At 39.7% G+C, this 22754-nt stretch overlaps 1 protein-coding gene across 14 annotated transcripts in view; it reads right to left on the reverse strand.

Moving 5' to 3' along the window:
* The window catches only part of TCF4 (transcription factor 4), a 389634-nt gene that overhangs the window by 174307 nt on the left and 192573 nt on the right, over positions 1–22754 (reverse strand). For 11 of the 14 annotated variants that reach the window (XM_049900867.1, XM_049900860.1, XM_049900875.1 and 8 more), the window contains one exon: positions 17530–17594. In XM_049900867.1, coding sequence (XP_049756824.1) covers positions 17530–17594 — 65 coding nt within the window. Of the gene's footprint in view, positions 1–15089; positions 15648–15668; positions 16115–17529; positions 17595–22754 lie in introns of those variants that run through there. The other 3 variants (XM_049900872.1, XM_049900870.1, XM_049900871.1) reach the window with 2 other exon arrangements.

Below are 22754 nucleotides of genomic sequence, written 5' to 3' on the forward strand. Positions count from 1 at the left end.
TGGGTGCCCAAGTTGCAGAATGCCCACATGGCGACTGCCATTTAGATCATCCCTGGAAGACAAAGCTGTCTTTCTTACATAGAAATATAAGAAGCTATTCAATCTGTCAGCATTCATGACCCCCAAGCAGGAGCAGTGCCAGGGCAGAGCCCAAGTCTGGCCACCATCTCTGCAACACCAGCACTTACACCTCATCGGTCAAACGCCAGGCCCTGCCAGTTGCCAGGGTCCCCATCCAGGGAATGGCAGGGCTGGATGACCAGTAGGGTTGAATGGCCGTGTCTCCAGGTTGCCAGCTCAACCCATTGAGTTCCTAAGGGCTTGGGATACTCCTGTTTCTGCCCCCGCCCCGAATGGGCTCTTAAAGCCGTATTAACATCCACATCGATACTATTCACGGCCACCAAATACACCACACCATCACATTCTCCTCAGATGCCACAGCCTTGGACGTTCAGATCATTTTAAGCTCTCCATCACTGTTTCAGCTAACAGTAAAATGGACATCTTCTGACTGAAAGCTTTTTCCTTCTTGTGGATTCTTTCCTAAGTATTAAAATCCAAAAAAGCACAATTACCACAATTTCTTGGCCAATTGTCAATTTCCAATGTACATTTTTGCAGTTTTCCCAAAATCTCATCAGCATGGAGTATTTCTAATATTGAATACAGCCTTTTAGTTTTAATTAAGACAGTAATGCTCATTGTAAAAAAAAAAAAAAAAAAAATCAATATAGGAATGGAAAAAGGAAAAATTATTTCAGATACACGGAAGCCAAAGGGGTACTTCCAGGCTGCCCCAGTTCAATCCAACCCACAGCTTCAGAGCAGCGATGGGAGAAGCTCCCTGAGGGGTAATAAGTCACTAGGTCCTCTCTTTCAGCCACCACATGTCTAGTTGAGCATTTTCCTGGAGATGGGGACAGGAACGCTTCAGTTGAGCAGTAAGGATAAGCCACATCACAGAGGACAGATAAGAGGGCACTGGCTTGTCGATATATCCAGTTCCTCTTAGAGCCCCCGATACCTGGTACCATTTTTATGCTAGAAATGAAGAGGAAAGGAGGCAATCATTTCCACAGAACAGGAAGTTACTAAGAGGAAGCCCTGAGTGGTGCGAACGGTTAATGCACTAAGCTGCTAACCAAAAGGTTGGAGGTTCAAGTCCACACAAAGGCACCTTGGCAGAAAGGCCTGGCAATCTACTTCCAAAATATCAGTCACTGAAAACACTGTGGAGTGCAATTCTACTGTGATACACATGGTGTGGTCATGAGTCAGAGCTGGCTCAACACCACTTTTTTTTTTTTTTTTTTTAATAGAAGTATTAGGACTGGAGGGAGGTCTAGCCATCTATCTGACCACCTACTGTCAAAGTCTAGTACCAAATTCTCCTGGGATCCTGCTTTTTGTTGCTCTGAGGCTTTTAATCTCTAAGTGCACTCCACATTTTCCTCCCCTTGAGAACATGGCATGCGAGTAGGCTCTTGCTTGCGGCAAATGGACCTTCTAGAAATCAAATCTATAGAAAATATGAGTATTGACTACCCTGCCAGGCCTGGCTCACAGCTTGGCTCTAACCAGAACAATGGAGGTCTTATCAGTCCTCCAGAGTGCCGAAGATAGTTCAGGCTCTCTCCAGTTCCATTAGGGCCAATTGTCACCCTATCTTACACATTGGCTCCTTAGTTATTGTAAAGCTTTTACATATTTAAGGAGCTTTTCCATCAAAATATTCTGGAAAGGCTAAGGGCTCAGACACATTAATGATATCTGCACACATGTGCTTTTTATCCAAGTTCACAGCTCCTGGTCACTGAGGGTAAACAGTGTTATCAGTGATTATTATGGATTTAGTCAAGTATATTTTATTCCTGTCATTTATGAGCACTTGTGTTGGCTGGTATTTACAATGTCGGGATTCTGTCACTTTGGCAACCTTCTGAGACAACATTTTTCCAGTGTTACAGTGACATTTCAAAAACTCAGTATTTACAAGCAAACGACACCCTCTGGCTCTGTGACAGTGTGATTCAGTGGTAGTTGAACAAAGGGACACTCGCCCAGAAAATTCTTCAGGAGCTGCTTCAGGCTGCTACTATTATTTCATGATCTAAGATGGCCCTGTGCTCTTTGTGAGAAAGAGTCCACAAAGACATCAAGAGTAAAGCTCCATGTCACATGCTATTGGAATTTCAATTATATTGTGTGAGTTGACATGAGCGAGACCGCTGTGATGCTGACCAAGTCTCTCAACATCTCAGAGCCTTAGTTTCCCATCTTCAACAAGGTGGCATGGGGTTCCAGACAACTTCTAGGTTCCTTCGAACTCTAAAATTCTATCTTTAAGGATTTCAACATAAACATGAATAAAAGCTGAGCTCATTATCACTATTCTCTTTTTTTTTTTTCCGTATCCCAGCTCAAAGTTGCAAGGAAGAGTCATGTGGAGAAAACACGAAGAAGCGAGTCATGATCTATTCAACTCAGCCACTTCTTCCCTGTCCCTACCAACCCTCTGCCAAGCAAGACGATCAAGGAGAGTGAAGGAGGAGGAAAGCTGGGAAAAAACATGTAGTGAGTGTTAAACTTCTCCCTAACGCGCTTCATGGCCTTTTTCTACTTTTGGTAGGACCATGGTCCCGTTTCACCATTACCAAACAACAGAGTTACTAGTACAGACAAGTAGCAAGGAATGTAAGAAAAACGCATTATGTTGTGTGCAATTTGTACTTATGGGGAACAGTTCAATATAGTCTCTTTTTTTGCTCTGAAAAGACAATGCTCTTGGATATAGACTGCTGGGTGCTTCACACCCTCTTCTGGAATGCACAGTCTTTCTTACTGACAGAAATAAGTTCCAGCACAGTAAGTCAGTCAGTACTTCTATGGAGGATACCTAAGTTATCAGTGAGAAGAGAGCCAGAACCATCTATAAGAAGACTCTGTGGGCTACTTGCTATAACAAAAAGCTACATCAACTTTATTCAGGGCCAGAGATCCAACGGGGAAAATGGCAAATGTGGAGTCAAAGGACTTTGTCCCCTAGTCCAATCTCTGCCATTTACTATTATGGGGGGGGAGGGGACAAGAATCTTTGTTTCCTTATCAACAAAATGGGGATTAAAAATAGTTCCTACCTCTTGGGTCATTGGTATGATTCATTTAAGTCAAGAAAATTACATGAAAGTGCTTAAATATATTACGCATATGTAATTTATTACAGTTGTTTGTTCGTTTATTCATCCATCCATCCATCTATTCACTCTTAAGCATTTACTGAGTATCTCCTGTTAGACACTGGAGATAGAGATGACAGGCCTATTCCTTCTCCTTGTCTGGCTGTAGGGAGTATCCCAATTGTTAAGAAAGAAAAGCATACCAGAGGCTGAGCACAGAAGAGAAGCAACTAGTTCTAGTCCAGTTACAATACTGCCCTTCCCTGGAGGAAATAATGCATGAACTGAATCTGGATCAGAATGAGAGTTATCTGATAAAAAGGATGTAAGGCGAGGAAAGGGGGAGGGTAGGAAGGAAGACATTCCAGGCCAATGGAAGAGCCTGGAAAAGTCAGCAAGAACCACGAGAGAGCCCTTTAGGGGCTCAGTGTGGCTGGAGTGCAAGATTTGAGTGGTTTGAGTGTGAAAGGCAATGCCAGAAGGCAAGACAGGGGCCAGGCTACTAAGAGCCTATATACCACACTGTCTAAGGGTAAGGGGATGAGAGGGGCAGGGACAGCGATGATGGTGATTAGCGGTGTGGAAAGGCAACAGATTAATTGGTATTTAGGAAGGAGAATGGACAGGATCTAGAAACTGAGGATGCATGGGTGGTGTGGGACAAACAGTAGTCTTAGCTGGTGGCTAGGAGCCAGTGACTAACCCAAGGAACACAGGTAAAAGGTTAATCCTAAGGGGAAGTTCATTCCATGGAATCCCAGTTTAGAAACACAATACCCTAGGTGAATTATATTTCTCCACACTCATATAACTGGTTTTACCCAAGCCCCTTGAGAAGTATATCCAAGCAGATTTAAGAATATGAATTTATAAAGTTATAAATATTAAAGCCTCAAATTAGGCAATTACGCTATTTACTTAAGCCCTCTAGATAGTAATTATTTTGACCTTCAGCAGGGCATAGGATGGTGCCATTTCATAATACTGAATATTTAAGGAACACCTAAAATGAAGTTTTGGTGGAATATACTATTGCCAAATGCACTGATTACTGGCTAGGGTCCCACGGATCTGATTTAGGATCTCTATATTCTATTTCTAGAGCTATTTCTACAACTATCTAGAGCACAGGCAAAATTGTTTGCACCAGGTAAGTAACTGGATGAAAAATTGGATGGAACTCCACAGGAGCCTCCAAATTTGGCATCCATGAGTTTCTAATAACACTATGAAAATTGAGAGGATAAAGCCGTTACCTAGGACATAATGGAATGAAAAATCTGCTTTGTAACAAAGTCCGAAATAGAGATCGCCTAAAGCCCAAGATCTAAGAGAGTGTGGGTATTACCTGTAAAAGGAAGTAGAGAACAAGTTCTCCTAGAAATTAATCAAAGAATAATCCTTCCCCACCCCCCACATACAAAACCCTAAACTTAATTTTTTTTCCACTACCAAAATGGCACCCAGAACATGGACCTTCAAAACAAATTCAAGCAAGTCTTACTTGATAGCTAACTGGGAACAGGACTGAGAAGAATAGGTCCATATTAGTGACTTCTCTTTGGCCGAGACAGTTAAATGCCAGAAATGTAGGAAGACTCCTTGAGGGACGATGTCATTGTCATGGCAGCTGTAGACATTCTTCATTGCCACATGTCACTGTCCATAGCAAATCTTTTACTACCACTGATGTTGTGTTGTACCAGTCACTCTCTACATGACAGTTCTGAGTTGTGGAGCTGGGTGTGACAGACAGACTTCACAGTTCAGAAGTACTGGTAATAGGCATTTTCACAGGAGTGAATCACATCCAAGGAAAGCAAGTTCAAGTGATGGGGCTCTGAAGAGGTGAGTTGAGGTATATTATCCAGCTTGTGAATAGGTTTTACTTGAAGATTGTAATTAGAATTCGTAATGCTTCGAATTTTTGGGGGGTGTGGGGAGAATACATACAATGAAGTTAAAATCCTCTTAAGATCTTGAATCCTGATTCCCTCAGGGTTCTGGACAGTAACCAAAAAACCAAACGCATTGCCAGTGAGTCGATTCTGACTCAGCTACCCTATAGCACAGAGTAGAACTGCCCCAAAGGGTATCCAAGGAGTAGCTGGTAGATTCAAACTGTCAGCCTTTTGGTTAGCAGCCAAGCTCTTAACCACTATGCCGCCAGGGCTCCTCTAGATCCCAGTTACAAACTCCATCTAGGATTTTGTCTTTTTTTCCCACTAAATCTTGAACCCCTGTGAACCACCATTACTGTTGTTAGGTGCCGTCTAGTTGATTTCAACTCATAGCAACCCCACGTGACAGAGAATTGCCTCATAGGGTTTTCTAGGCCGTAATCTTTACAGGAGCAGATCACCAGGTCTTTCTCCCATGGGGCCATGGGGTGGGTTCCAACCATCAGCCATTTGAATAGCAGCCAAGAGCTTAACTGTCGCTCTACCAGGACTTCTTTCTATGAACCACTAGTGGGGTAGAAAATACCTGAGACTGTGCGCTATCATGGGCCCTGCAACTCCCACTGGAACCAAATGACCACAGGTTTAATCAGTATTTGTTTCAAAAAAGTAAATTCATTATTTAAACACGTAACTATTTTTAATTCTGAATGGTTATCAATCAGCCACTGAAAACCCTGTAAGGCACGGTTCTTCTCGGACACACAAGGAATCTCCATGAGTCATAGCTGACTCAATGGCAACTTTTTTTTTTCTCTATAGCAACCATCATCTAGTATTTATCTGTGATTTCATCCGGTAACACCAAACACTTTTTGATTGTCATCAGAGGATCTATTTTCTGAGTCTATGCTTGCTTTTGCGGCAGGGGTCCTCTCTTACTCCCTCAAGTCATTCATGCATAACCCTTTTGAGCAGCACAAATGTTCTTCCTTTCTAAGAAACGATGTAATGAAGAATCTCCTTATTCTCCCATAACGGTATATGTTTTTCTTCCCATGTAGTAGGCATCTTATCTTTGGATTTTTCTACAATAATATAAAACCAAAAACCAAACCCACTGCCACTGAGTCAATTATGGCTCACAGCAACACTACTGGACAGAGTAGAACTGCCCCCATAGAGTTGCCAAGGATCGGCTGGTGGATCCCAATTGCTGACCTTTTGGTTAGCAGCCGAGTTCTTAACCACTGTGCCACCAGGGCTCTGTGATAATGTAAAGCAAATTTATAAACTGTTTTCTTGGTTAGATCACTGTAATACTGGTATGATTAACTCTCTCTGAAGAACTGTATAGACACCCTACAAACCTTAAGTGATGGTTAAGTCAAAATAAGGTTATGCTCAGAAACTTCTTACATCACTTAATATTTTACTATTAGTCTTTTGGGTAAAAATTATTTTTATAGACATCCAATACTGACGCAATTTTCAACACAGAGTAAGTGTGAAATGAAGGGATTTAATCCAATAGAGTTCCACCTGCATATATTTTGTATGATCCACTAACTCATCTCCCCCTATTATTTCCTATCAGTCATTATGATGATCATACAGTTCTCAAAGAAACTTGGAGAAATCTCAGTCTAAGCACAAGTTAACAAAAAAAATTTTTAAAAAACAAAAAACCATTTCCATCTTGTCAATTCTGACTCACAGCAACCCTACAGGACAAAGTAGAGCTGCTCCATAGGGTTTCCAAGGCTCTAAATCTTTACTGAAGCACACTTCCACATCTTTCTCCCAAAGAGTAGCCAGTGGGTTCGAACCGCCGACCTTGCAGTTAGCAGCCAAGTTCTTTAACCACTGAGCCACCAGGGCTCCTCCAAGATAATAAGAAATATTTTGATCCTGATATTGTAACACGTGGCTGCTTAATAAGCATTGAAGCATTAAGCAGCACATTAAGGCCCTTTCCCTTTGACTTTATCCTGTGTTTCTTGTTGCCAGACTCTCAATGTTTGCTTCCTATAGCTTGCGTGGTAATTTTTTTTTTAATATGTAAAGATGAGAGGAGGAAAAAAAGGTCACTAGATAAAAGTGACTTATCATCAAAGTATGAGAAAAACTAGTTACTTGGCTAAATAAAAACAACATATTTAGTGATTTGTAATGTAAGAATAAAATGAACTCACTGGGTCTCAAGAGGTCTGCAATATGATCTTTTCAAAAGGTAGCTTGCCAATTTAATTGAGGTAGGAGTTATTTAATTTTTTTACAGGTACAGTTTTCAATAAAACTACATATGCTTCTAACACTGCATTGGCAGATGTGTCTCGATTATTAGAGGTGGACTCCAGGGACTATATACAATGGATCTTGAAATCTGTAAGCAGCTGTTGGGGGGGGGGGCGTTGAAATGATGGGGGAGGGCATTGTACCACACACACATGTTCCTTAAGTGCAGCAATGTTTTGTTATTTTACTGCAGGTGTATTACAGAGATGAAATTTAATAACTTACTGTATACAATACCAATAAAACCAAAAAGATTCAGTGCCCTGCTGTTCATTACCGAAGTACAAACGGGCCTGGATCATTCTGTGTGCATGCACGGTCAAACCCTGACACACAGAGACTCACATCCAGAGCTCTGGACAACGGCCACTGCTGGAAAACCTCAAAGATGCTCTTCGTTAATTATTTCTTATCACTGAAATGTCGTTGCTCCAAAGGCACACAAACGGGGCTTCGAGGTGGGTTAAGAAAGGGATATAGCTGGGTTTTTTTTTTTTTTTTCTTTTTAATCATAGAGCCTTCACTGGAAGATGACTTGAAAATAGAGGGAAGTGGAAATGAGGGACATAGAGGTTTCGCTAAGTACTCTAAGAATACAATACAGCAGTGGTTATACATTCAACAAAATCTGGTGAAATGCCCAGCTAAAGGTGCTACCCCCCCCACCAAAGCTTGATTTCTCTCTTTATTAAGTATAAGTAATAAAACCAAACCAAACCCACTGCCGTCGAGTCAATTCCGACTCATAGCGACCCTGTAAGACAGAACAGAACTGCCCTGTAGAGTTTCCAAGGAGCGCCTGGTGGAGTCGAACTGCCAACCTTTCGGTTAGCAGCCTTAGCACTTAACCACTACGCCACCAGGGTTTCCCGTACAATTAATAGCCAACTAAAATAAGTGCCGCGCTATTAAAAAAAAAAGTGTTAGAAATGTGAAAGCAAATGTAACTAAGTATGCTTGCTGGGTTCCTCGTCACCCTGAAACTACTTCTAGTTAGACAATAAATAACAGTCTGAACGTAAAAGGCCCATGCTTCAGGAAGCTCAGTTTAGTTTATCTGTGCGTGAAAGCATTTATAAACAAACCCGTATAAACATCTAAAACACACACGCTTTTTCAAACAATGGAGTTCTTCAATTCTAAGCAGGTTACCGATATCGGGCACAACAGTAGCCTCAATAATACCTGTTATTTCAAGAAAGCCCCTAATAAATCCTTTCACTTCAGATTACGGGGGTTTTGTTGGTATCTTTCACTGTTCCCAACATTTCAAGTTTTGGTTTTGGTGTGAAGAGCTGCAGTACACAATTCGACAATGATGGAATAATATCAAGCATGATCTTGGATAAAGGAATAAATATTTCTATTTCTTATGGCAAAGTTATCCTGACGCTAAATCGTGAGTACGTTGCCTTTAAGTTACAGGGCCATGCTGATAAAAAAAATATATATATATACAGGTATACTTCAGCATTAGGTTTTATCAGACACATCTTAGTGTTAATTATTTCTGTTTAGTCATTAATCAACCTTCCCCTTTCACTTTACGTATCAAAAATACAAAAACAAGGATTTGTAGTCCCAATTGCTATAAAATCCCTTAAGGTTTTTCATAAGAGAAGTTAATCCCAAAATCCTGGTAAAATTTCAATTTGGATACTAAGACTGGATCCATTCAAAGTCAAATGCATTGCCATTCAGTCAATTCCGACTAATAAGGACCCTACACAACGGAGTAGAACTGCCCCACAGGGTTTCCAAGGCTGTAAATCTGTATGCAAACAGACTGCCACGTCTCTCTTCCATGGAGCGGCTGGTAGGTTTGAACCGCCAACCTTTCGGTTAGCTGCCAAGCACTTAACCACAGCACCACCAGGGCCCCTTCCATTTCTCTGGTGTCTCATAACTTATCTCAAGGCGATTTCAATGCTTTTTAGGCACTGTCTGTCCCGAACTGTTCTATAAAAATTGCCTATGCTTCCAACACATATTCTGTCATTTCATGTATTTCACAAGTGGGCTAAAAGCCATAATCGAAAAATTATTGGGTCACATTTAAGAAGCTGCTAGAGATGTTATTTAAGACTTTCACTCTATGCTATTCTTGTGTTTTTGGAACAATAACGTGATCTATGATGAATCCAAATTCCTGCAGTGGTAAGCCATGTTCTGCCCGTGCTGCACAAAAAGCAAGGCCAAAATATCATCTGTACAATTTTAAGTCAGTGTTCACGCTGTTGCTAAAATGTGAACTGGCATATTCTACTCCAGCCTTTTCACAGGAAGTCCTCATCGGTCTTAATGAAGTTGCACATGCTAATTCTGAAGATGCCACTGAATATACAGATTAGATTATTCATATATACATACAAGTGGTTTAAAAGAAATGCCTGGGCAGTCAGGAGCTGTATGATTACCCTCCTCTCTGCCTACCCCTTGACTCCACGTCCTCACAAGCGATATTCTAGCCATCTCTGATCAGACCTAAGTTCATCTTGGGCTGATCCCTACACCTGGATGTCTCCACGGACCTCGATCCAATGCAATACACGTTAACTGAGAAACAAGGCACCGTGATAGGCCTGAAATCTCCAGTGTGCCTGGAACCTCCCAAAAGTGGTTTTCTAGATAGGATCTAATATACACCCCTGAGCTGAAAACCCCACTATGGCCTTGGGCAGCAGGGAAACCAAGTTGGTAAAGCATTAGCTTTAAAACCAGATATTTTAGAGTTCAGAGCCTGGTTCTGAAACTTTACTTCTTAGAGCATCATTTTTTTTTAATTATTAAGTGAGAATAATACTTACCTCAGAGGTTTATATTGGCACCCAACAGCAGCTTCCCAGGCTTCCTATAGTTTCTGCTTTTAGATTAACTTTTAGACATTACTACAGATTGTCTATTCTAGATTAACTTTTATTGTCCTATAAATTAACTTTCATTCACTCATTTATACATCCATTCATCAGGCGCATCTGGATTATGAAAGGTCTGGTGCCTGGACTGGTTCCTCTATCCCTCTGATCCTTGACAGACCAACCTCCTAGGGCAGTGCAGCCACCTACGAAGGTCTGCCAGTCCATCAGTCACTAGTGGAGAACCCTGTGAGACGTTTAATAGTAATTACGAGAACACAGAGGGGTAACGTGAGAGTGTGGAGAAATCCAGGACTTACTGCACAATTAGTCTAACAGCTAAATGGCACAGAGATTATCATAAATTCCAAATTTCAACAAAAGAATATTAGAGTTTAGCATGCAAGGTAACAGATGTAACAATTCCTCCCTTCTCCTACAATCAAATGTTTTCTGACCATCAGCCTGAGCAATAACTATTTTTCTTGTCAGTATGCCAAAGATCCAAACAATGCCTTAATACTTCCAGCATCTTCCAGGTAAGAGCACATAGTTAAAACAAGGATTATTATAGTTACACTTGTCTGTATATGGAGCATCAAAATTGACAGGGCTAAAATGAATGATGAAAGCAAGCTCTTCTCTACAAAAGAGTAGCTGCTATAAACGTAGAAGAAATGATGGATTTAAAAAAAAAAAAAAACACAGTTTGAAACCTTCTAAACTGATTTCGGAAAGGATCATCAATAAATGTTAGGCTATTGGGTCAGAGGTTGTTGGAAAACAGGGATCTTTTCTGAGTGCCAAAGTATCACCATAATGATTATTTACTAAGTGTAAAAGGGAAAGGTCCACTCTTCTCAAATAATTAAAGTTAGCATCACCTCAAAAGGATAACTTAATATTATATGCCTCCTAAAGAAATACGAAACACTCAGGATCATCTATGAAGTACTCAAGTCAAAAATGTTTAACCTGAATCGGAACAAGGTTTTAGATTTAATTTTCAATTTATAGGCAAGACAAGTGACAAAGAAAGGAACTGAACGACAACAACAAGAAATAATCAGACAATTCTAGAAAGGGGGTATTTTATATGACACCTGGCCTGGTCTTCTCAAAAGTCAATTATTATTAAAAAAGAAAGAAAAAAAAAAGTAGAGGAACAGCTCTAATTTAAAAGAAATTAAAGAGAGCAAACAAATGTCAGGCAATAAATACAATGCAGGGAGGGGAGCTACTGAAGACATTTTCATGGTGTCAAACAATTGAAGAAATTTGAATATGGTTTGGGTATTAGATTGGGAAACTAATGTTAATTTCTTTAGAGGTGATAATAGTATTTTTAGTAAATTAAATAGGCAAACATTCTTATTTTTAGGAGACGTAAACTTAAACATCTGAAAGTGAAATCTTCTTATATCTTTTAATGTAATGGTTCACTGAAAAATATATACATTCACATTTTATACACACACCAAATATATTAACAACTTAGGTACATGGCATTTCATTTTATTATTCCTTCAATTTTCCTGAATGTTTGAAATTTTCATAATAAAAAGAATAAAATAAAACCAGTGGGGCTTGATTTTCTCTCTTAAAATCTAGAAAGCTACTGGTGAGGACTGTAGGGTGGGTATGTAAGAGCTTCTCTTTGTTTCTCTCCTCATTACCTAACATGTTACCAAAATCAAACCCATTGCCATTGAGTTCATTCTGAGGACAGAGCAGAACTGCCCCATAGCGTTTCCAAGGAGCAGTTACTAGAGGGCTAATAAATATTCGTTAATCAATCCAAGGGAAGAGTGGATCCATCCTCCCCTTTGGTGAGCAATGGGTGGCTGCTGAGAGAGGAGTATGGTATAGCAATCCCCCAAAGCAACTGAGCTGCTACCCTAGAACTGTGCTCAGAACAGAGCAATGGCACACACACTACCAACCCAGGCCCTGGCATATCTGAAACTATCATGATTTTAAATATCCTGTCTCACTGTCCAGACTGGCACATTCTAAATGGTCAGACCTGGATTCTGACCTGTGGTTCCAATAACACACCCCTGAGAAACACAGAACACCTACAATCTCCCTCAATCGCATCTTTCAGGAGGCACAACCCCAGCTCAGTGAAGCCACCAGGCCAGCGTTCAGCCCTGCAAGACCAGGAGGAAGTGACCCCCTGCCACCTGGTCATAGTGTGAGTCCAGGGCCAGCAAAGCACTTTAGAAGGAAGGGCTTCCAAAGGACTTTGCTTAAAAAATTTCAGGAAAGAGTATGGTTTTCCTAGCGATGAAAAAGATGTTCATTCTATGGTTTTCATACATTGCTATTCAGACTTCACCTCCCAAAATGATTTTCAAAAGTGATGTTGGAGAAATAAACATTCACACAAGCTCCCACAGTACAACAAACTGACAGACACGTGGGGGTAGATGAAGGGTATACAGGGCTAAATAAAGCAGACATGGCCTCAGCCCTCCAGGAGTTCACAGAATCCTGGTAGCAACCAGCATTAAACAAACGTATCAATAAAGGCAAATTCTAAAAAGCATTGTGAAAGAAAAAAAGAGTGCTAAGGCAGTATATAACAAGTCCCTGGTGAGAGAGGTTCCCGGAGAAGAACGCATAGGGCCTGGACTGGTAAAGGAGCCCTGGGGGTGCAGTGGTTAAGTACTTGGCTACTAACCAAGAGGTGGGCGGTTCAAACTCATCAGCGGCTCCACGAAAGAAAAGATCTGGCAATCTGTTCCCATAAAGATTACAGCCTAAGAAACCCTACGGGGCAGTTCTACGCTGTCATACAGGGTGGACAAGTCGGAATCAACTCAATGGCACACAACAACAATAAGAATAACCATTAAAGGTAATATCATATTAAAAAATATGTATGTATATATATTTATTTATACTTACACAAGGCCCAAATAGCCATTTTCGTAAGAAGAGCCACTTGTGCCTTCTTTGCTTACATGCTTTCTATTTTGACTTTAGGTAAGAAAAACTTGAATGAGCCTAAAGTTTTAGAATTGAGTAATTGGTAATTTGATTATCAAAAATAAAAATTATTAAAAGAAAAAAATCAATTCTTAAATGTGTAATTATATGTTTATTAACTATATGCTTACTTTTGATAAATCAAAAATGACTAGCTTCACAAGCGAACTAAATTACAAATAAAGAAGGCCTGTTTCCTCGATAGCTTCAAAGTTCCTGGAACTTAAAAATGAAATCCTAGACTAGGCCTAATACTTAAAATCCATCAGTTTGAATATCTAAACATCAAAAACTTTATCAGAATAGTCCTACTTGATTATTTGCTGAAAAAGACTTAGGATAAGTTTAAAGCCCTGGACTTCAAGGATGGGATATTCAGTTGTGGAATTCTTTATAAAGATTTCAAGGCATCTTACAGGCTTTCAATAGGTCACTAACTTTCACTGCCTTTTAAACGAAGTACATATGCAATATATTTCCATGCTTTGAATCATCAAATTAAGGCAAGAAGTCTAAAACTTTCTCAAGGCCAGTAGTAATGCCAGATTTTGAACACAAACCTTTTCAATAGAGTTGGTCCTATAATGCAGACATTCCTAAATCTATGTGCAAATTAGAATTACCTGGAGAGTCTTATAGATAGCACAGATGTCCAGGCCCCAACTCAGAAGATTCTAATTGTATTGGTCTCAGGTAGGGCTCCCCCTTCTGTATCTTATGCGGGCGTACACACACATATCTTGCCTAAAACCTGCTAATATGAAGCCAGGGTTGGAAATGATTGCTTTCAACTCGGGCTACACCCCAGAAAGAAAAATTAAGTTCCTGATAATAATCAATGCTGAAATTCCATTTAAGGGGAAAAATTCTGTCCTAATAAATAATCACGTTCTATGACATAATCATCACGTTCAAAACTGGTCAATCTCAACAATAAAAAAAAGTTTGCAATCGTCAAACATCCTATTCAAAGCAGCACAAGGGGCCAAAAGCAAAATGACATGTTTTTCCTCGTCCTCTGCAATGATGCTATAGTATTAAGCTTGGCGTATTTTCTGAAAAAACTTTATTTCCGCTCATTTTAGTTTGTCAGACTTTCCATTATAAATTTTATTTTCTCTACCAGTAAAAGCAGTATGAGGTTGCAATTTGGCAAGAGCGTTTTAAGCCTGCTATGATTTCTGTACCCCAATTTGAATTAAATTAGTTTTGCCATATTTAGTGAGGAGTGAAAAAAAAAGCCCGTTAGGCCACTTTTGTTTGTCTATTGCTTCATTTTCTAAACAGTTTCCAAAGTTTTGAAAAGTTGCCATGTGTATTTCAGATAATTTCACGAGGATATGCATTAATAAACTCATATTATCCCGTTACTATTTTTAATGAAAACAGCTTAGTTGGTAACAAAGAATATGCTAGCTTTTGTTTTGCTGCTAAAATCTCCACTTTTTAAAAAGCCACATGTCTATTACTATTAGTGTTAAATCCTCAAGAAAAACATAATGGATATACGTGTGTATATATATATATATATATATATATATATATATATTAACCTAAAGTTTCTGGAAACAATATGCATCTCAAAAAAATAATAATTTCTTCCTCCAGGCTAGCATTTCCCTACCTGTTGCTTACCACCGCTATTTCTGTATACCAAACAAAAGACTGTGGGGACTGGAACAAGCATGTTCACATGTAACAATGCGCATTCCTTTAAGTCCACATGATACATTGTTACAACATGATAATACTGCCTTTGGAGCCCTCTTAGGGCATCTCATCTACAGGGTTTCCATTCAGCCATCTCTAGAATGTCGTAAAAGGGAGAAAACAAAAGCTTTCCTTCCAGGAGAGCCACTCACCTTTTCACACGGGGGGAATCATTTCAGCTGTGATCTGCTATTTAGACTTGAAGCCCAAGATACCGAGGATTGTGCCTTTCTTTTTGGTTTGCATAGCTGGTGTTGTTGTAGACAGGGATTCACAGAACAATACAACACAAGAGAAATGGACTGATTCGCTGCAAGGCAGACCAGGGTCTGCTCTATTCTCAAATTTCACGAAAAGCAGAGATTTGAAATATGCACACTTTCAATCTTCAGTCCCTATTGCCTCACTCAGGGAAATTCCAAAATTTCGCTGTTATTTAGCCTTAAGTAATCACACGTTTATGGATACTACTAAGACCATGCTAAGCACAGAGACAGTCGGTTTTTACAAGACTCACAATGCTGAAGCAGAAATACAAATGAAGCCATCTCCAACTCCACCGCTATAGTAGGAGACTTTTTAAGAAAAGCATATGCAGTCACATTCATATACACAACAGATATTTCCTGGACACAAACGTCTCCCGATGAACCTCCCAAGGCCCAGAAATCCAGCCATCACAACCAGCCACCTCTACTCCGCCCTCTGCCCCTTGCCACTTCTCATCTCACCTTCGATTTGCAAGAACAATTAACTTCAGTTTCACCCGAGGGAAGTATTCCCCACACACGGAGGGAGGGTCCGTGTCCCTGCACACACTCAGCCAGACTCACACGGGCTGGATGATGCTTTCACAAGTTAAGAGGCCTCGCGCTTACTCAGCAGAGGAAATCTTTGTGTCTGTGAGGAATCACGCCAATTCCTATTAGTAAGAAAGGATACAGGGGCGAGGAAGCTTATTCTCTCAATGACCAGAAAAAGAGGCCCAGTGAGACAGAGACCTCTGCTATGACCATCTGCGAAAAGGAAGGATGTTGTCAACCTTCTTCTCCCCAAAACTCTAGTGACCTCTGCCTTGACCCTCAGAAACCAGATACACAGGATCAGGCTCTTGTGCAGGAATTGGAAGCTTTACACCAGAGACACGGCACTCAGAGGCTTGTCGCCCCAGCTATCTGCCCCGAACATTTGCACTCACATTCCAAAGATGTTTCCGCTGCACTGGAATGGCTGTAAATTTCTTTCCTGCAGAATTCTTTCCAAACAAACTGCCATGAACTGCGCTCCCCGGCCTGTCAGCGGCAGCTCTCAACCAAGCCACCGTTCACCTCATTGCAACAAATCTTTCAGATGCCAAATATGACTGAATCGGTGGCTCCACCAAAGGAGTAAACTTCAAAAATGCAAATATATACAGGGGAAAAAAAAAGTCTCAACCAGAATTCCACCTTCAGTGACATATCACTGATACGGAAGGGAAGTTTCTGTCACAGGTCTATGTAATTACTAAAACTAATGTTTGCTTACATTTTTCAGGGAGTTATTTAACAGGCTGTTTGATTCAAAAATGAATTTTTTTTTCATATCATTAAAGAAAATGGGAGGGTGAGAGGTGTTCAAAGAGCAAGCATCCCCTTTCCAGCACAAAAAGAATGTACATTCTGTTTGGGTGAATAATAAGGGAAGGCTTTGAACATTAAAGAGGGTTATTAAATTGTGTCAGGAGTTTTCCAGAGTAAGAAACCAACGCACTTTTAACAGGAAAGTCTAAACCTTTTTTTTTTTTTTTTTTATGAATATATGATTAATACCGTTACTGAAATTAAAAAGAAAGCCTCTATAAAAACTCACTTGTCTTGAAACAAAGCTTACACTTTGGGCCACTGACAGTATTTTTAGAACTGGGTACTCTCTGGAGAGTTAAAAGTATGCAAATGCAGGGTGCACAGAGACACAAACACACACATGCTATACCTTTGTATTACACTGGCATTTTATTATTTAATTAAAGTACCCTTATTTTTCTAGCTCACGCATGCTTCCCTTGAGACGGCTTTGCTGTTAGCCTGCTGGCCTTGACTTCCAGCCAAAAACAATTCAGAAACAAAAAGGGACAACAAATCATATTTTCACAGACATTTTTATCCCTCAGTACAACCCTGTTTTCACACAACATCATACAGCCTCTATGAAAACTATAATTTAGGGCACTAGCCACCCAAACCCAGGGTCTGACACATGGTTTCTCAATGCATTTCCAGTGTAAGGAATTCTTAAGTTCTTAATTGTAAATAAACTCTGGACAGAACCACTTTCACCGACATCACCCGTCTGCAAACAGTACCGGCAGATGGATTAAAAAAACCAAAACGAGTCATTGGATTTAGTTCGGAGAAAGCAGGTCTCGAAAGATGAGGTGTTTATTAGTTCAAAGCTCTGTGTTATTTCATTGCTTTTTAAAAGAGATCGTCACAGGCAGACAGTCTGGTGCATTCTGCTGCCACAGTCTCGAATGTATAATGTAATTTACAAAACAAACTGATTTAGCAGGTTAATTCTCTCAACCCTTCCACTACCAAGATTCTCACTTACCTGGTGGCAACCCTGTAAGTTTGATTCTCTCCCATAAGATGAGTATGAGCCCCTTTCTGTTTTACCTGCCAAGAGAAACAACAAAAAAGTATAAATGGTGTTTTTCCTTTAAAAAAAAAGCTCCTCCAGGTAACAGACATCTACTTCTCCTCTCCGATGTTTACATACGCAAAGTAGGCACTACCAGCAATGTATGCAAGCAAGAGAAGAAATAACGCTTCCTCACTCTGGCTATGAGAAACTGGAAAAAAATATCCTTCATTCCTATTCTTAGCCAAACTGCTCCACACTTCCAAAAACTGTCATTCCAATGGCCTCCACTTTCTCTAGCAAACAAATTGTCATTCCTTATTTTCACTTTCTTTCTGTCTCACAAAATTCAAACAATTTCATTTTTATTTACACAGCAGGCAAATTATCTATGTAATGACCCTAGCCTAGTAATTCTCATTGATTATATTGACACTTAATGGTGAGGCCAAAGCTAGTCAGTCACAGGCTCTCCAGATGGTGAATTTAGCAAAGAAACGATTCAAAATTCTTGGTCTCTCTTTCTCTTTTTTTTTTTAAAAACTCCCTTTCCCAGGAGTACACCCCATCATGATCAAGATGATGATGGAATTTACATTTGGGAAAGAGATTTTTTTGTTTGTTTTAAATTGCCCACTCTGAACCCATGTTCACATTTCACCAGTAGACCCAGCAAGGACATGGGCTCTTGGACTGTGAAAGTCTTGTCTGAAGTCCTAACAACCCAATTTTTCTCTGTAGATGGCTTTACAGAGATGTATAGATCCTCAGATGCTACTTGGCCACATCCAAGGATAAAATGAAGGCTGCTCATTTGTCTCTTTTGAAAAGTATGTTTTGCCTTAATAATCAACAGGGAAGATAAAAACACCAGATCACTAGAGATCTAAGCAGCAGAGTTCAGCAAGTGACAGGGCTAGTGAGTCAGCTCAGTGCCCAGAACAGGAGCTTCGCCCAGCCCAAGACTGAAGGAGGATCCCTTGTTGGGGGCTATTGCTTTACTACACATTACATATTAAACCTAGGACTCTACTCTTCTTTCTCCATTTGAGACAATTCAAAACTAGTATTCTGAGGGGGCTGAATGGGCACTCTCCTGAAGTATGCAGAGCCCCAAAGTTCTCCCTTCTCAACTCAACGGAGCACCAGTGCTAAAAGTAGTAGTTGCTTTTTATTGTTCAGTTCAGTGACAGTGTTATTAGAGTATGCCTTCCTGACACCACACAAAGAATGAATCTTTAATCAGTCTTAGATCTGGTCAAAAGTGTACCTTGCATCTAAGTCACAATATAATATAAAGTAGAAGGTGATTTTCTAGGAAAGCCAAACTTGAATCTTAAAATTAACTCTGTCTCTCCTGCTATTGACTTTTCTCCTGATTTCAGTGAATCTCAAACTCGGGAAAATTCCCTTACCCTCAGCCCTCCTTCTTGTATAGTGTTCAGTGCTAAGTATAAAATCAATGCCCATATCAGTTTCAATTCCACTGACACAGGACACCATTTAACAGACTGCCAGTCTTGGGAGCCCTAAGAGAATAACTTCCATTGTATGGGGATTTTATATTGAAATAAAGATACATTTACCTGTATTAGAAGTGCCCATGGTCCTACAGACATATTTATTCTTTTGTGTAATTAAAATAAAAGCTATTCACACCATTTAACTTTTCTTTACATATCCCTAACAGAAGAGATTTGACCTTTGGGAGCTATCAGTCCTAAGAATGCAGCAAACCAATTCTTAGTTCTTACACTTATAAAAACTTCAAAACAATAGCCACACCATTCACTTTGACGTAACATTCACCTGTATAGCAGTTACACAGGTAGGTAGGTAGGTAGACAGGCAGATAGTGAAACAGAAAAATAGATAATAAAGTGGATTTTGCTCTAACTTCCAAGGAAATGAAACATCTACTGTCCTGTTTTGGTAATTTCTAAAAGTTGAATTGTAAAATACAGTTTGAGGAAGAAAGACCATCTCTTTTATTCTGTTGATGGAATTATTAACAAAGGCATCCCCTAGAGAATTTCACTATCCAGTATTATTTTACCACTCGAGTCCAGCACATGGAACTGAACAGATGACTTATTCTACCAGAAATTTTCTAACTTCATGTACAGAAGTTGGGGCTATTCCTTTTATTATTTTAAAGCTAGAAGGTCGGTGTAAAAAACTATGGGTTAAAAAAAGAGACAGAGCATAAGAAAGGAGAAAGGAATGAAAGAAAGGGAGAGGGAGAATGGGACAAAAAGAGTGAGAGAAAGGAGGTAGGAAGGAAAAGGAGGACGAGGGCGAGATGAAGAAGAATCTGAATTCGGGCTGCACAGAGTCCCCAAGCACTCTTGGCTACACGGACTCAGCATTCTTTACTATCATATCAGATACAGACTGCTTAATCTTCATTTTGGTTGTTAAAAAATATTTATCCAGATACAAAAATAAACCCACTGCAAATTACAAGTTGTCAGGGTTAAAAATCTACTCCTGTTTGTGTGGGGGAGGATAAGAGACCAGCATAGACATGAATCATTCTCAGTAATTTGAGTGTTTCCATGACATCAATGGGCACTGGTCCAGGACTCTGTCGAAGTCTGCGAGGTACCAAAGAGGCAGCGCAGCCAGCAGGAGGCTGGGAGGTGGACTTTTTTTTTTAAGGATTATGCTCCCTGTAAAGATTTCATCTGCAGCATCCACTTCTACCATCAAATAGATGGCTCTGCAGATCATGAGCGAACACATTTCATTCTGATCGTGTAAGCCTTTAACTTTATTACATCTTTTTGTTTCCAAATTCAACTATCAATCTGCCCTCAGAGCCCAAACCCCTATTTGAAAACAAAATAATCAGGGACTGTAGATAAAGCCCAAGAACCATCTAAAACATATCCATTAATATCATTTTTTTAATGATAGAAAGCAGCCATTTTAAAATGACACCTCAATTTCTAGGGGAAGAAAAAAATCTTTTTGTGTAAATTGCCCATTAAAAATTAGCCATGGTCTTGATGTTGATTTTCTGCTTAAAATTCAATGGAACATTTATTTCAGATAATAAAATTTTCAAGAGTGCTGATAACATGTTTGAGTAGGATCTTTAAGTAACTATCTGTGCTCATGAACACAAAAGCCCCCAAATATCTGCACTTACTCCATGTCAGGCATGGATTTCTGTCACTTAGACCAACTGACTAGTGCGGGCAGCTTCTTCCGCCCTTTCCCCATTCTTCATCACCCACCTCCCCCCCGACCCCCACAACCACAACAGAGCTTTGAAAGAGCTAAAGATTCTATTTTTCCAATATTTAAAAGAGATAGCAGTGATGAACAAACCCGGCGCGTTCACTGCGGAATTTTCGAGACAACCCTCTAGTACGAGAATGCGACAGCCGCTGCGGATATTTTTTGGCACAAAGACAATGGTGGCAGTGCCAAGCCCCATGGCTAAAACTACTCAAAAGAGGCATAAGGGTAGCATTAATCGCTCAAGTCTTTTACTGCATGGAGTACTGCTGTCCATATTTTAAAAACTAAAAGTACCCGTTAGTAACATTTGTCGTATGCCCATAAAAGGGGGGCGGGGGGGAGGGATTTTGAAATATATACCAGAAACAAATCTTGTCAGGCATTTGATTCATTTTTATACCTAAAAGGACCAAATGTTAAATTTTGCTGCTGGTGACGATTTGCCGTGCATGAAACGAATGACATGACCTAATGGAGTACACTGAAAACTGAATGAAAGCTACAGAGAGGATTTCATAAACTAAGTCGACATATTGGGTAAACAACTTTCTTCTGAGAAAATGATGTATACAAGGAACATGTAATACTATGTCACAATTTTTTTAAATTAAACAAGAAAAAGGCTGTAAATAAGCAGACACAACATCCGCCAATCAATCCTTCCAGAGACAAAGGAGATCAACACGAAGCCCCTTCTCCAGAACAAGTCAGCATCTACAATGAGCAAACAATCCAGAAAGTCAACATGTGTTTTGTCCAAACTGAACCCATCAGCTGTTAAAACCTATATTTTAATCCCATTACTAAAAATGGTGCCAACTGACAATCAATAGAGGACTCACTTTCTTCTTCTGGTACCGCTGAAAAACTAACCTAAGCAGAAAATATAAGCTACGTCTTATTTTTTTTAAAGCCCAGTATTTTTGATCTATTCAATAATCCTTTCTCTTGATGCCCCAAGAAAGGTAAGGAAACAATGCTTTTTATTTGGGGGCAACGTGATTAACAAATGTCTACAGAATTCTAAATTTAATATTTTTATATTTATATATTATTCATCATTTGACTTCCAATTTTTCTTTTGGTACATCCATGATATCCTATTGTAAAGGAATGCCAAGAAGACTCAATAAGAATGAAAATATTACACAAAGGAAAAATGGCCTTCATACATAAAAAGAAGTATCGCCTTTGGTGTATTACTACACCTGGACACACATAGCAGTTCTAAGCCACATGGAAAGAGTTAGAAACCGACAAGAACAACTTATCGATACTATGATTTCTAGAGATAAGCTGTGACCTAGACGATCCACTGGTGGTTGGCCAGTAAGATAACAACAGGGTCATGTTTTGAACTTGAGCTATTCATTCTTAAAAGGCCACTTTTAAGATTATATACAAGTGCTAGATATTTCACCCACCATTGAAATAGATGCACCTGTATAATGAAATATGTCAGCCTGTGAACAGCCTCCATGAAAAAGTATCTGATGCTACAGGACAATACCAAGCAAGGCTGTTTCCCTGTTAATCCTCATTCTGGGAACTGAAGACTGAGCCTTTGTTCCCTAGCATCAGACTAGGAAATTTACCATAAACATGTTTGACTCGGAATAAATCTCTGTCCCCTGTTCCACCCCCAGTCCATCCCTGGCTATCCTATTCTTTTTTTTTTTTTTTTTGGAATATTAAAAAGGCTACATAATTAAAGACTGGAATTTTTAGTGGTCCTGAAAATATACATGAAGTTATTATTTATATTATTATTTACAGTCCTCTCATCTTCTTGCCTTTTCCTCCCTTGTCCACAGAAGGAGAGTTCTTACCATGTACTAACCACTCTCTGAAGGCTTTATGCAGATTGATTTATTCAATCTGACATTGGCCCTGTGAGGTAGGTAACACAAGCACCATTTTACAGATGAGAAAACTGAGACACAGAA

This window comes from Elephas maximus, chromosome 11 (genome assembly GCF_024166365.1).
Source record: "Elephas maximus indicus isolate mEleMax1 chromosome 11, mEleMax1 primary haplotype, whole genome shotgun sequence".
Classification (NCBI taxonomy): domain Eukaryota; kingdom Metazoa; phylum Chordata; class Mammalia; order Proboscidea; family Elephantidae; genus Elephas; species Elephas maximus.